This window comes from Haliotis cracherodii, unplaced genomic scaffold (genome assembly GCF_022045235.1).
Source record: "Haliotis cracherodii isolate W230 unplaced genomic scaffold, xgHalCrac1.p SCAF_22, whole genome shotgun sequence".
Taxonomy (NCBI): domain Eukaryota; kingdom Metazoa; phylum Mollusca; class Gastropoda; order Lepetellida; family Haliotidae; genus Haliotis; species Haliotis cracherodii.
Window position 1 is genome coordinate 4,716,073 of NW_027266278.1, and position 14,040 is coordinate 4,730,112.

The window sequence follows — 14,040 nt, forward strand, 5'->3', positions numbered from 1 at the left end:
TATTAAAATATTAGAGTAGTTAGAACTAAACAAAATAAGATATTTTGTCAATTTAATTTTTTGTGAAAGATCATTATTGAGCCAAAGTTCGAGATCACTCCAAAATTTAACATGCAGCAGACGCCTTGAAGCGATAAACTACCATGTTTGGAAATTTGAGGTACTCTTACTGTTGAATAGATACCTCTATTCAATTTGGAAATAAGTGCTTTTAGATAAGAGGTATCTAATGTTTTGTTTTTTAGCCCATTTAAGTTAACATTTTATGTTTTTTAGCTGTTTTGAGTTAACATTATATTTTTTGTCAGCCCATGTGAGTTAGCGTTTTATGTTTTTAGCCCTTTTAGTTAATGTTTTGGGGGTTTTTGAAAACTTTTTATTAAGTTGAAAAACCCCCAAAACATTAACACAGTTGGGCTAAAAAACATAAAATAAAACTGAATTAAAAAAAAATGTCTTCAAAGTCTTCATTTGACTTCAAGAAGTTTGAAAGGAGAGATTGATTGATGACAAGTTAAAGTGCTGTTATAAACTCCATGCACTTGTCAATTTCATGTTGAATAAATAATCTAAGCTGATTCGAGTGAACATTTGTAGGTCAGACCTAGACACATTCATCATTAATTCAAGACGACCTTTCACTGCTTTGACAAACAGTTATGCATCATCCATGTTTTATTGCATCAGGCACGAGTTGTATTGATTCATCAGAGCTGGGAGAGAGCATGACAATTATCATAATAACACGAATAATACATTATTTTGTTTAAATATATCTCTTTGCTGGAGGAATTTCTTATATAAACCCAACGTTTTTTAGAGAGAAAAAATGCCCACTGGATAATTCTAAGAACTATGGAAAAAAATTAATTAATTTGTTCTCATTACTAAAAGTAGAATAGGTTTGTTTTGACTGGGAGAGTGAGTGAGTGAGTGAGTGAGTGAGTGAGTTTGGTTTTACGCCACTTTTAGCAATATTCCAGCAATATCACGATGGGGGACACCAGAAATGGGCTTCACACATTGTACCCATGTTGGGAATCGAACCTGGGTCTTCAATGTGACGGGCAAACGCTTTAACCACAAGGCTACCCGGCCGCTTCACTGGGAGAAGGGAGGTCTTGCCATAATGTCTGAATTACTGTGTTTTCATCTGATTTGAAGTATTTATGAAATATCGCAATCGAAGTGGGGGCACAGCCTGCCCAGTCACCTCATGAAGTGCAATTGACTGTAAAGAGTTGCTTCCCTTAGGTGTACCAGTAACCTACAATCATGAGTTAAATCCTGGTTCACCTTGATTATGTATCTAGGTTTGTCACTCATCAGATCATGGGTTCTACCAATGTGGTCGATGTTTAATTCCTGCATCGCTTTGTATTTGGGGTTTCCTCCCACATCAAGTTGGGATGCTGGGATATAACAGCGTTCAACTCACTCCCTCACTCACTCATAATCACATCTTTAGCTTATCCATAAAACAATGTGTAATATGTTCCCTGCACATGTTATTTTAGCCCATGTGAGTTAACATTTATGTTTTATTACCTATGTGAGTTAATGTTTTGTTATATAAGCTATGTGAGTTAACATTTGTTTTATAACCTATGTGAGTTAACATTTATGTTTTATAACCTATGTGAGTTAACGCTTATGTTTTATAACCTATGTGAGTTAACACTTATGTTTTATGATCTATGTGAGTTAACACTTATGTTTTATAACCTATGTGAGTTAACATTTATGTTTTATAACCTGTATGAGTTAACGTTTATGTTTTATAACCTATATGAGTTAACACTTATGTGTTATAACCTATGTGAGTTAACACTTATGTTTTATAACCTATGTGAGTTAACACTTATGTTTTATAACCTATGTGAGTTAACATTTATCTTTTATAACCTATATGAGTTAACACTTATGTGTTATAACCTATATGAGTTAATACTTATGTGTTATAACCTATGTGAGTTAACACTTATGTTTTATAACCTATGTGAGTTAACATTTTGTTTTTTAAACCAAGGGCCTGATCATTGGATAGTCTTAGGGTGGAGCTGGATTTTTGTTTTCAAATATGTAGTCCTTGAAAGAAAAATAATTTGTTCCCAGAAAAACACATAAACAAGGGTTCACTGGACAAACTCAATGTTCTGAAAAAATGTGTTGTGAAAAATGTGTTTTACTTCAGACTAAAAAAATGCCTGTTTGAAGTGCTGTCAAAAAAAGAAAATTCTGTCTCAAGCAAAAGTCCCAGGCTTCTCTGAATATAGAATGGTTGGTCTTAATGAACCTCAGCTCTTGCAATGCTGCCTGAGATTTGGAGACAGGAGGCAGGGTCAAGTACTAGAGGTCAATATTGATAGTGTCAGTCCGCCTACTTGACATTTAGAAGATACTTACAAGTAATTGATTACCTGACTTGGAGGAATAATCACCACACCACAGTCAAAAACCAGCTGATTTATTGGATAGAGGTGTTCGTTCTCCCACATTGTGATTGGCCTAATGTTTTCTCATTAAAAGGGGGTTGTTTTTTATAGAATTTGAAGAAGCCATTTCCAAGTGATTCTTTGTGGTACTACTGTTATTCAACTTTCTTTAGCATGTGCAAAAACTTTGTTCATCATTATGTGAGTGAGTGAGTGAGTATGGTTTTACGTTGCTTTTAGCAATATTCCAGCAATATCACGGCGAGGGACACCAGAAATGGGCTTCACTCATTGTACCCATGTAGGGAACTGAACCCGGGTCTTCAGTGTGACGGGCTAACACTTTAACCACTAGGCTACCCGACCGCCCCTCGTCATTATGTACTAAAATTGTAAAACCATAATTTCATTTTCATTTATTTGTATTTTTATATCACATAGGACATGTTTCAAAACACTTGGTACCAACTGACATTCTGGGCATGGGTCACCCAAGGTATGCAGCAATAAAACTTACTATGTGGAGTTACTTCCCTTAGCAATGCCAGGATCTGCTGATAATTGATTAGAAAGCCAGATTTGCCCTGATAATAAAGTCTATCAGGTATAATGGCAATTTAAAATGAAAGCAGCAAGGGGTGTTGATCAAACGGTTCAACAAACTATTAAAGCACAACTGTCTGTGTTCCAATCAGAATATGGGTTAGATCGCTGACTCTATGTGCTGGCGATTATGTGCCTCACTCTGGCAGTGTGGGTTCAAATCCCGGATGGGACTCAACCCCAAAATTATGAGAATCTGTACTTTACAAAGAAAGTGTTATTCCATATATAACATTGGTTACATTTGACTGTTCATAGTATTATAATAGTGTTTTGAACTATCACAAAAGATATGTACTTGATAGTCACCCCTAACTGTAAACTACATGATAGTGCGTACTGGGATTGCAGTCAATAAAATCAGAGCCACGGCACTGTAGCTCACCTGGATGTGTTGTCAACAGTTTCAAATGTCAACAAAGACAGAGAATCAAAAGTTGCTGTCAACATTGTCATTGAAATATGTACTACCTAAATACGAGGACTAAACACAGACACTAAACACAAACACTAAACACTAAAACACTAACATCTAATGATTTCAGCAACATATGATGGCATCATCAGGAGAATTGTACGTGCCAAGTTCCATTTACAGAGCCAAATATGCTTTGGTTAGTTGGTTTGTTGTTTAATGCCGCTCTCAGCAATATTCCAACTAAATGACAGCAGTCTGTAAATAATCATGGGTGGACCAGACAATCCAGTGATTGATATCATGAGCATTGATCCACGTAATTGGGATCGATGATATGCATCACAAACCAAACAAATATGCCTTTTGGGAGAATTAAGAGCATTTAAGATGTTGCTGAAAACAGATGTTGAGAACTACACAGCAACATTTAATCATATTTTGAACACAAATGACTTCATAGTAATGGCAATAATTCGCTTCTAAATATGGCTTGCAAGGTAGCCATCTTGAAAATCAGATTTAAACGACTAGAACAAATTTCGGTGTCATCATTGTTTTCATTGGGGTATTCTGAGGAGGTGATGTTTATAGTGCGATGAGAAGTGTGAGGCCAACTCAAGGTCAACGTAATAGCAGTGAGTGAGTGAGTGAGTTGGGTTAACGCCGCTAACAGTATTCCAGTTACATCACAACGTGCAAGCTTATGGCGGGAGAAAAGCCGGAAGTGATGCAGGTCTCAGACGTTTACCACTTCGGTGAAACCCACGAGCATGGATATGGTCCTGACAAACCTAGAAACATAATTGGGGCGAACCAGGATTCGAATCTACAATCATAGGTTTCAAAAGGTTGGTGTGACAAAGGGACGCAACTCTTCACAGCGAATCGCGGCGCCTTAGCCGAATGGGCCACCCGTGTGTCCCAACATAATAGCAAAAAATGGACGATATGTGTTGATCCCCTCTACTAACTGTATGTAGACCAAATTTGGGTCTAGTGGTAGAGCAGCGCCCGATAACATAAAATCCTTTGAGTGAGTGAGTGAGTTGGGTTTCATACAGTGTAGAGTTGTATTGTCAGCTTGATGTGGGAGGAAAGCCAAAGTGCTAGGTCTTAGACATTTACCAGTTTGGTGACACCCCAAGCACGGGTATGCTCCTTGATAGAAGCATAATAAGGGTGAATCAGGATTCAAACCCACAATCATAGATTTCTGACCAGCAAGTAAGGATGCAGCAGTGAAATGCAGGGCCTTAGATGACTGGGCCGTCTATTCCCCTTAAAAATACCTTTGGACTGCCTCTGTGGTCTAGTGGTAGAGGTTCTGCCCGTTGAGCGGAAGGTCTGGGTTTCGATCCCCGGCCACGTCATACCAAATTACGTTAAAAGATGGTACTTGTTGTTACCCTGTCTGGCACTCGGCAATAAGGGGCTAAAACAAGGACTGGTCGGCTCGGAGTCAGTATACTGTGTCTGAGTGGGGTATTCATGTTAAACTGCGGCATGGTATCTCAGTGGGCTAGCACTATAAAATCAACTTTAGTTGGACTAGTACAAGCAGCCACACACACACACACACACACACACAAACACACACACACACACACACACACACACACACGTGCATGCGCGTCAATATTTGAGTGCTTGAATGAGACATTAAGCACATATTTTGTTTTGAGCCTAAATAATGTATGGAAGTAAAGATTGGGTTCTCATCGATCAGTGTAGATGGTGTTAGAGGCTCATTGTGTGATGGTGGACAAGATGCTAGTGACAGGCTTCATCGTGTTCTTTGAATCAGTAGTGTAAACATTATTCCTTGTCATGTTTGTCGATGGAGTGGGATCTGATCCATATTCTTTAGGTTAACATTTTGAAATTGGAGACATGTTTGTTGGGTAAACTGCATATGCAGTGTGGTCTATGCTTTTTGATTTGTAGTTTGTTCTTGGGGCAATAGTATTTTATTCTGTGGTATTTTGGTAGGGGACCACCTCCGTGGTCTAGTGGTAGAGTGTCGCCCGGAGAGAGGAGGTCAGGGGTTCGATCCCCGGCCGCGTCATATCAAAAGACATTAAAAGATGGTACTTATTGTTATCCTGCCTGGCGCTCGACATTAAGAGCTAAAACAAGGACTGGATGGCTTGGAGTCAGTGTACTGGGGCATGGTATCTCAGTGGGCAAGCACTATAAATTGGCATCACACACACACACACACACACACACACACACACACACACACACACACACATGCATTGCATGCTGGTGACCTGGTGACCTACCCAGCATATGCCACCTGAGTCCCTCCTTCTTCGGCCGTCACGTAGTTGACCTGGCCATTCATCTGTGGGGGTGGGAACTGGGGCGACCCGTTGACGCTGGCAGCCATGGAGTCCTGGCCTGTCGTGGGCAACAGCTCAATACGTTCTGTAACACAAAGTAGACAGTATAGTCATGGGGGCATCAGTTAAATGGCCTGTAACACAAGGGGCAGTCAGGTAGCCGAGTGGTTAAAGCGTTCGCTCGTCACACCAAAGACCCGGGTTCGATTTCCCATATAGGTACAATGTGTGAAGCCCATTTCTGGTGTCCCTCGCCGTGATATTGCTGGAATATTGCTAAAAGAGTGAGTGAGTGAGTATGGTTTTACGCCGCTTTTAGCAATATTCCAGCAATATCACGGCGGGGGACACCAGAAATGGGCTTCACACATTGTACCAATGTCGGGAATCGAAACCGGGTCTTCGGCGTGACGAGCGAACGATTGCTAAAAGAGGCATAAAACAATACTCACTCACTCCTGTAACACAGTGTGTACAGTATGGTCACCATGGTGACATTTATTTATTTATTTATTTTGAATGCAGTGTTACATACCTTTTGATTTAATGGAATAAGAACTATATAAAAAACTCATATTTTGAAAAAAATAAAACCTTTTTCCACAATTTGGGAACTTAGTTTGGAGTCACATTTTTTTTTTTTGGGGTAAAAGAAATACCAGGCCTGAGGCACACAATATCAAACGTTATAATAATGATGGTTATTGGCCAAGTGGCCCAACTGCTGTGCAGGGTTATGCCTCATTGGCTGAAAAGGACCCTTTTGTTTGGGTTGGAATCCCAGATATGCTCCATGTATGATCTGAGAATCATCTTGTGGCTGTAGATTTCACCAGAGTGAAGGAACATTTGCAAGCTGCAGCACTGGGACTTCCTTCAACATTGCAACATGCATGGGAGTGTTTATTCCACTCCACAACGGCTAGGGGTCGGATAAAGAGATCATTATACGAGCAGGTGTGTCATACTGCGTTTACAAAACAAGTGTCAGAATTCTTGTATTTCCCAAGCAAGTGCAAGGGTAATACTTGAATTCTTACTCAAGTTTCGTAAAATCAGTATGACACACATGTGAGTGTAATAATTTCTATATCACCCAATATTTCCTTATCCTTTTGAGCTACCCTTTAGAAAATGCACTGATCATCACCGCTGTACTAGAAAACCACAATTTGTCGAATGACGTCAACAATCTTTTTTTTTTACAATGATTGCATTTTTAGTGTCACGTCATTCTGGCCTAAGTCGCAATAAGATTTGAATGATGTCAACAATGGCATCTTGATGATGGTTCGTGTGAAGTTATATTTGCGCAAGTGCACATACAATTCTTTTAGCTAATTTCTAAGGTTATGGGTAAATAAAGTGGTTAAAGCATTCGCTTGACACGTTGAGAAGACCCCGGTTCGATTCCCCACATGGGTACAATGTGTGAAGCCCATTTCTAGTGACACCTGCCGTGATATTGCTGGAATATTGCTAAAAGCGGCGTAAAACCATACTCACTCACTCACTCACTCTCTCCAAGTGAGCAGTAGATCACAAGTGATACATCTTATCACTGACCATTTAGAGAGTACAACTAAAATAACAAATAGTTTTGAGAATAAGTACCAGAATAGGTCCACACTTGGCCCTGCTTGTCATCAGTGACCTGGTTGTCACAACGTGTGACCTGGTGGATTGTGGGTAATTTTACCTGATGGAGTGGACTGTTTCTCGTTCTGTCAACCACTGGTTTACTGGTTCAGACTCGAATATATATATATACAAGCTAAGCTACATTTCACGGGACAGTTGAAATGTTGCTGACTTTTCCATAAAATAACACTCACTCTCTTGAAATGTTGCTGACTACCATAAAATATCACTCACTCACTCACTCAAAATGTTGTTGACTGTACCATAAAATAACACTCCCTCACTCATTCACTCACTCAAAATTTTGCTGACTGTAGTCACTCACTCACTCAAATGTTGTTGACTACCATAAAATAACACTCACTCACTCACTCACTCACTCACTCACTCGAAATGTTGCTGACTGTACTCACTCACTCACTCACTCACTTATAGGGGCATGGGTGGCTTAGTTGTCTAAGACTCCACAATTCAGTGTGCATCACAGAGTTGTTTCCCTTAGGCGTGTCAGAATCCAATGATCATGGGTTTGAAGCCCAGTTCATCCTCATAATGTCTCCAGGTCTGTCAACAACTGTGCTGATTGGTTTGAGACCCTGAGGTGACATGGAGTTATACGTTGCATTAAAGTTTATATAGTGACGTGCATGTTTTACTGCTTGTACCAGTCCGGACTAATGCTGATTTTATAGTGCTAGCCCACTGAGATACCATAACTCAGACACAGTATACTGACTCTCAGCCGACCAGTCCTTTAGCCCCTTAATGCCAAGCACAAGGCAGGGTAACAACAAGTACCATCTTTTAAAGTCTTTTGGTATTATGCAGCCGGGGATCAAACCCCTGACCTTCCACTCTCTGGGCAAACGCTCTTCCACTAGACCACGGAGGCAGTCTTCTCCATCATGAAGCTGACCAACATGATACAACTGAAATACTGCTTAAGGTGGCATTAAACCAAGCTTTAACCAATAGGCATACAGAAATATACTTCTAGTTACAAATACACATTATAAGTGAGCCGTTTGATCTATAATGGAGTGACAGGAATATTAACAACTTGTGGATGATGCCTACCTTAACAAAATGTCCTAAATCAACAGCTGACCTCTACAGCACTGTCCTGACATTGACTGCGGAGGCTGACACTATTGTACACTGAGCCGGGGAACTCGGGACTGGCTGGACAGAGCGCTACACTAAGGAAGATGTATGGAGACTGTCACTCCTGGAAAACTTGTTCCTTGTCCACATAACTAGAATTCCTCTCTGTCTACCTGGCAGTTAGTGAGTGATATTTTACTTCACTTTTTATGTATTACATTAAGAATTAGAAAATGCATTTCCAATTAAGAACTTTTCAAATATGTTAGACCACAATATATTATTTTATTACTCCGGTCAATGGGTCAGTGAGTACGCGACTTTCATTCTCAGCTCCCTGTGGAGTATACAAGCTGTGCAGCCACTAAGGCCCTAGAGGGTCACATTGCCATCTCCTCCCGGGTACCCATTCATTGCTTGGGGAACAGAGGCATACTTTGAGTGACTTTCCTAAGGAGACAACACATGATTGTACATGTTCCTCAGAAACACTTAGGAGTCTCAGGACCTTGGTTTGTGCTAGGGTTGGGACGCGTAACTCGGGTACTCGGGTCGGGTGGGTATTTTTTGTAGGACCCGGGTACCCACAGGACTACCTGGACCCGTGGTTAGTCATGTGATATATTGTTTAAAGACAAAAATTATCTCGAACTCTATGTTTAAACTACAAGTTTACTAACTACAAACTATTAATGTTCACAGTTCTTTTTGACTACTACGCCCATTCCTTCCTTTGAATAAAAATAAAACTTCAGTCAACTTCAGTGTACATACAACTGATTGTTTTATACGTGTACCTGAACACATTTTGCCAGGGCTACGGTCAAACTTTTCTCAATCGGACAGTTTATACCTATCTCTTGAGACCTACAGCGGGTACCCAGGTTGGGTTGGGTAATAGAGGGGTGGGTATCTGAATATGTAAAACTACCTTAATGTAAGTCCTATGTTGGTGGCCTGGAGGTCTTACATGGATTATATTTCTTTGACTGAGATTTGATAAGATTCTCAGCGCTTGTAAGAAGAAGGGACAGAACCACGCTAGGTTGTCCCCCACCTTACTGTACTCCTGGGGGGCACCAAGGTAGTCCAGCATCACTCACTCACTCACTCACTCACTCACTCACTCACTCAAACCACCCACTCACTCACTCACTCAAACCACCCACTCACTCACTGGTTCGCTCGCTCGCTCACTCATTCACTCACTCACTCACTCAAACCACTCACTAACTCACTCACTCACTCACTCACTCAAACCACCTAAACTCACTCACTCAATCACTCACTCACTGACTCCAACCCACCCACCCACCCACCAACTCACTCACTCACTCCAACCCACTCACTCACTCACTCAAACCACCTAAACTCACTCACTCATTCACTCACTCACTCACTCCAACCCACAAACCCACCCACCAACTCACTCACTCACTCCAACTCACCCACCCACTCACTCACTCACTCACTCACTCACTCAAACTCACTCACTCAAACCACCCAAACTCACTCACTCACTATTGTGGAACTGTGAACTTGAAGCATTCATAAAATGCCTGACTGTATGATAACATCAGATGTGGTAGACCTGGAAAATAAGTCTCATACAGTCCTCCCAGCTATCATAGACATTTACTCTGCTAATGTGGAAAGAAGGGTCAATAAGCTAGTCTCTCTTGTCTGTGTAAATATACTGAGAGTTGTCAGCCTGGCCCAAGGCGATCACAGACCTTTTCTAGTAGACGCACACATGCCATGTGATAGTCATTGCGGATGGATATAGAAGAGAGTAGAGTTTCATTGTGAAATATGATTAATCTTGCTGAACTTGTGCTGCAGTTGTGTCTAAGTGCTTCTCATCACCACGGAAACACTCGGTTCCTTATATTACACCGTATGGTCTGCAGAAGGAATTAAGACGCACCATGTTTTCATTGTAGAGCTAGTAACCTGTAGACTTGACAGAGCTAAAACTATAAGCTGAAACCTATGGGCTTGATCATTATTTTTTAACCAATATATATTGCCACACGTAATTTGCATATTCTAGAAACTTCATTTTGTAGGTGAGGTGTATAATATCTTACACAAGATTATTGCACTTACATAGCGACATGCATGCATGTGTGTGCATGTGTGTGTGTGCATGTGTGTGTGTGCATGCATGTGTGTGTGCGTGTGTGTGAATGCATGTGTGTGAGTGCATGTGTGTGTGCATGTGTGTGTGTGTGCATGCATGTGTGTGTGCATGTGTGTGAATGCATGTGTGTGAGTGCATGTGTGTGTGCATGTGTGTGTGTGTGCATGCATATGTGTGTGCATGTGTGTGTGTGTGCATGTGTGTGTGTGCATGTGTGTGTTGCCTAATGCTGTTTTATCGTGTTCGCGTTATACTTTACTCGCGTATGATAGGCACCGAAGTGTGAAGCTCAACTACCTTTTACGATAGATGTGCACCAAAATGGAAATTAACAAATTAAAGGGATAGTATGTTGACTGTTCTGAAGCAATGTTTGTAAACAATAGTCGATAACCCCTGCTCGCCTTATTCCATGGGAGCATGCTTATCACATGTCCAGACTTTTCTCTTGTCTGTCAACAAACACACTTCTGAAATAAGAACAGATGGGCCTTCTGAAAGCCTTGAGGTGTACTTTTCACATTGTTTTTTATAATTACATAAATATGCTACAACAACTGTGACAGTGAGGTGCATGAGTGAGTGAGTGAGTGAGTGAGTGAGTATGGTTTTACGCCACTTTTAGCAATATTCCAGCAATATCACGGCGGGGGACACCAGAAATGGGCTTCACACATTGTACCCATGTCGGGAATCAAACCCGGGTCTTCGGCGTGACAAGCGAACGCTTTAACCACAAGGCTACCTGACCGCCCCTAGGTGCATGACGATATAGCTTTATACATCAACGTGACAGATTATTGTTAGCTTTCCGTAGATATTGATGCATATGGATATAGTTTTTTGACGTTTCAGGATATTTCTCAATGAAAGTTATACATTTCATGGCATATTTTCATCCAAATAAACAGGTGAAAAACATATGCAATATCTTGAATGGACTGTGTAAGCTTTGATGATGTGGCAGAGGTACTGCGATGGCCGCATGGAACTCTGGGTAGGAGAGTGCAACGTGATTGGCTTCAAATGATTTAGTCATTTCTGTTGCAACCTAGGCTTTGATAAACTATGGCTTCTGATCCATTAGTATTTTGTAACTTAATTTTAGTATTAGTAATAATTAGTATTTTGTAACTCATCCGTATAAAGATAAAATCACGAGCTTTCTCTTCAATTTGCCTCTAATAAAAACATGAAAGAAGCAGGTTACTCTGCGCAACGCTTGGGTTGTTGGTTTCGCTGTGCGGAGCTTTATTGTTTTATGAGGGGCGTTCAATAAGTTTTGCAACTTCAATATAAGACCAAGTCGCAGAATATCTCTGCACTTATATTTTTCAATATAATCTCCATTCACCTCAATACACTTATTCCATTTGTCCTTCAAGCTTTTAATTCCATTATTATAGAAATCCGCTAACCATGCCTCTGTGGCAGCCTTTATGCCCTCGTCATCCTGGAAGCGTCTTCCACGTAGGGCAGATTTCATTTGCCGGAACAGGAAATAGTCACTGGGGGCTAAGTCTGGGCTGTAGGGTGGGTGATTTAACTGTTTGAACCCAGACTGCAGATTTCTATAAAAGTGGTGTTAAAAGCTTGAAGGACATATGGAATAAGTGTATTGAGGTGAGTGGAGATTATATTGAAAAATAAAAGTGCAAAAGATATTCTGCAACTTGGTCTTATATTGAAGTGCAAAACTTATTGAACGCCCCTCATATGCATGAAACTGAAGGTGTGAATCATGCATGACGTCACGCTTGGAAATTATGTCATGCATGATTTAAAAACACCCAGAACCTTCGACGTACTGTCCCAAAACAAGCCTTGCAAGGTTAAGTTCTACACTGTATGTGGGTCATGATTTAACACTATTATGATGTCATACTATTATGATGCCACACTATTATGATGTCACACTTTCATGATGTCACACTATTATGATATCACACTATCATGATGTCACACTATCATGATGTCACACTATTATGATGTCATATTATTGTAATGTAACACTATCATGATGTCACACTATTATGATGTCACACTATCATGATGTCACACTATCATGATGTCGCACTATCATGATGTCACACTATCATGATGTCACACTATTATGATGTCATACTATTGTAATGTAACACTATCATGATGTCACACTATTATGATGTCACACTATTATGATGTCACACTATCATGATCTCATACTATTATGATGTCACACTATCATGATATCACACTATCATGATGTAACACTATCATGATGTCACACTATTATGATGTCACACTATCATGATGTCACATTATCATGATATCACACTATTATGATGTCACACTTTTATGATGTCACATTATCATCATGTCACACTATCATCATGTCACACTATCATCATGTCACACTATCATCATGTCACACTATCATCATGTCACACTTTCATGATGTCACACTATTATGATGTCACACTATCATGATGTCACATTATTATGATGTCACACTATCATCATATCACACTTTCATGTCACACTATTATGATGTCACACTATCATCATATAACACTATTATCATGTCGCACTATCATCATGTCACACTATCATAATGTCACACTATCATGATGTCACACTATTATGATGTCACACTATCATGATGTCACACTATCATGTAGTCACACTATCATGATGTCACACTATTATGATGTCATACTATTGTAATGTAACACTATCATGATGTCACACTATTATGATGTCACACTATCATGATATCACACTATTATGATGTCACACTATCATGATATCACACTATCATGATATCACACTATTATGATGTCACACTATCATGATATCACATTATCATGATATCACATTATTATGATGTCACACTATCATAATATCATACTATTATGATGTCACACCATTATGATGTCACACTGCAAGCTTGAAAACTTGATTCCTATATCCAAGGGACATAACACATGGACATAAGGGGCTGGGACAAATCCAAATTTACCACCTGGGTACCCGGTGTAAGTGTCAAGAGATAGACACAAAATGTCTGATTGGGAATAGTTTGACTGAAGCCCTAGACAAAATGTATTAAGATGCTCGTATAAAACGATCTGGTCATGCATACAATGAAGTTGACTGAAGTTTTATCTTTAATTCAAACATATAAAAGTCTGGGTTCATTGTCAGAAAGAAATGCAAACATTAGTGACTTGTAGTGTTACCATATAGTTCAAGATCATTTGTCATAAACAATATATCACATGACCAACATGTAGTTCTGTAGGTACCAGGGTCCTACTCAGTACCCACCCGACCCAAGTACCCGAGTTACCCGTCCCAGCCCAAATGGAC

General features: G+C 40.0%; 1 protein-coding gene across 4 annotated transcripts in view; it reads right to left on the reverse strand.

The window, feature by feature from the left end:
* Positions 1-14,040, reverse strand: part of LOC139471395 (neprilysin-1-like) — a 173,705-nt gene that overhangs the window by 45,998 nt on the left and 113,667 nt on the right. For all 4 annotated transcript variants that reach the window (XM_071253762.1, XM_071253759.1, XM_071253763.1 and 1 more), the window contains exon 2: positions 5,742-5,886. In XM_071253762.1, the coding sequence (XP_071109863.1) occupies positions 5,742-5,886 (145 nt within the window). The remainder of the gene's footprint in view (positions 1-5,741; positions 5,887-14,040) is intronic.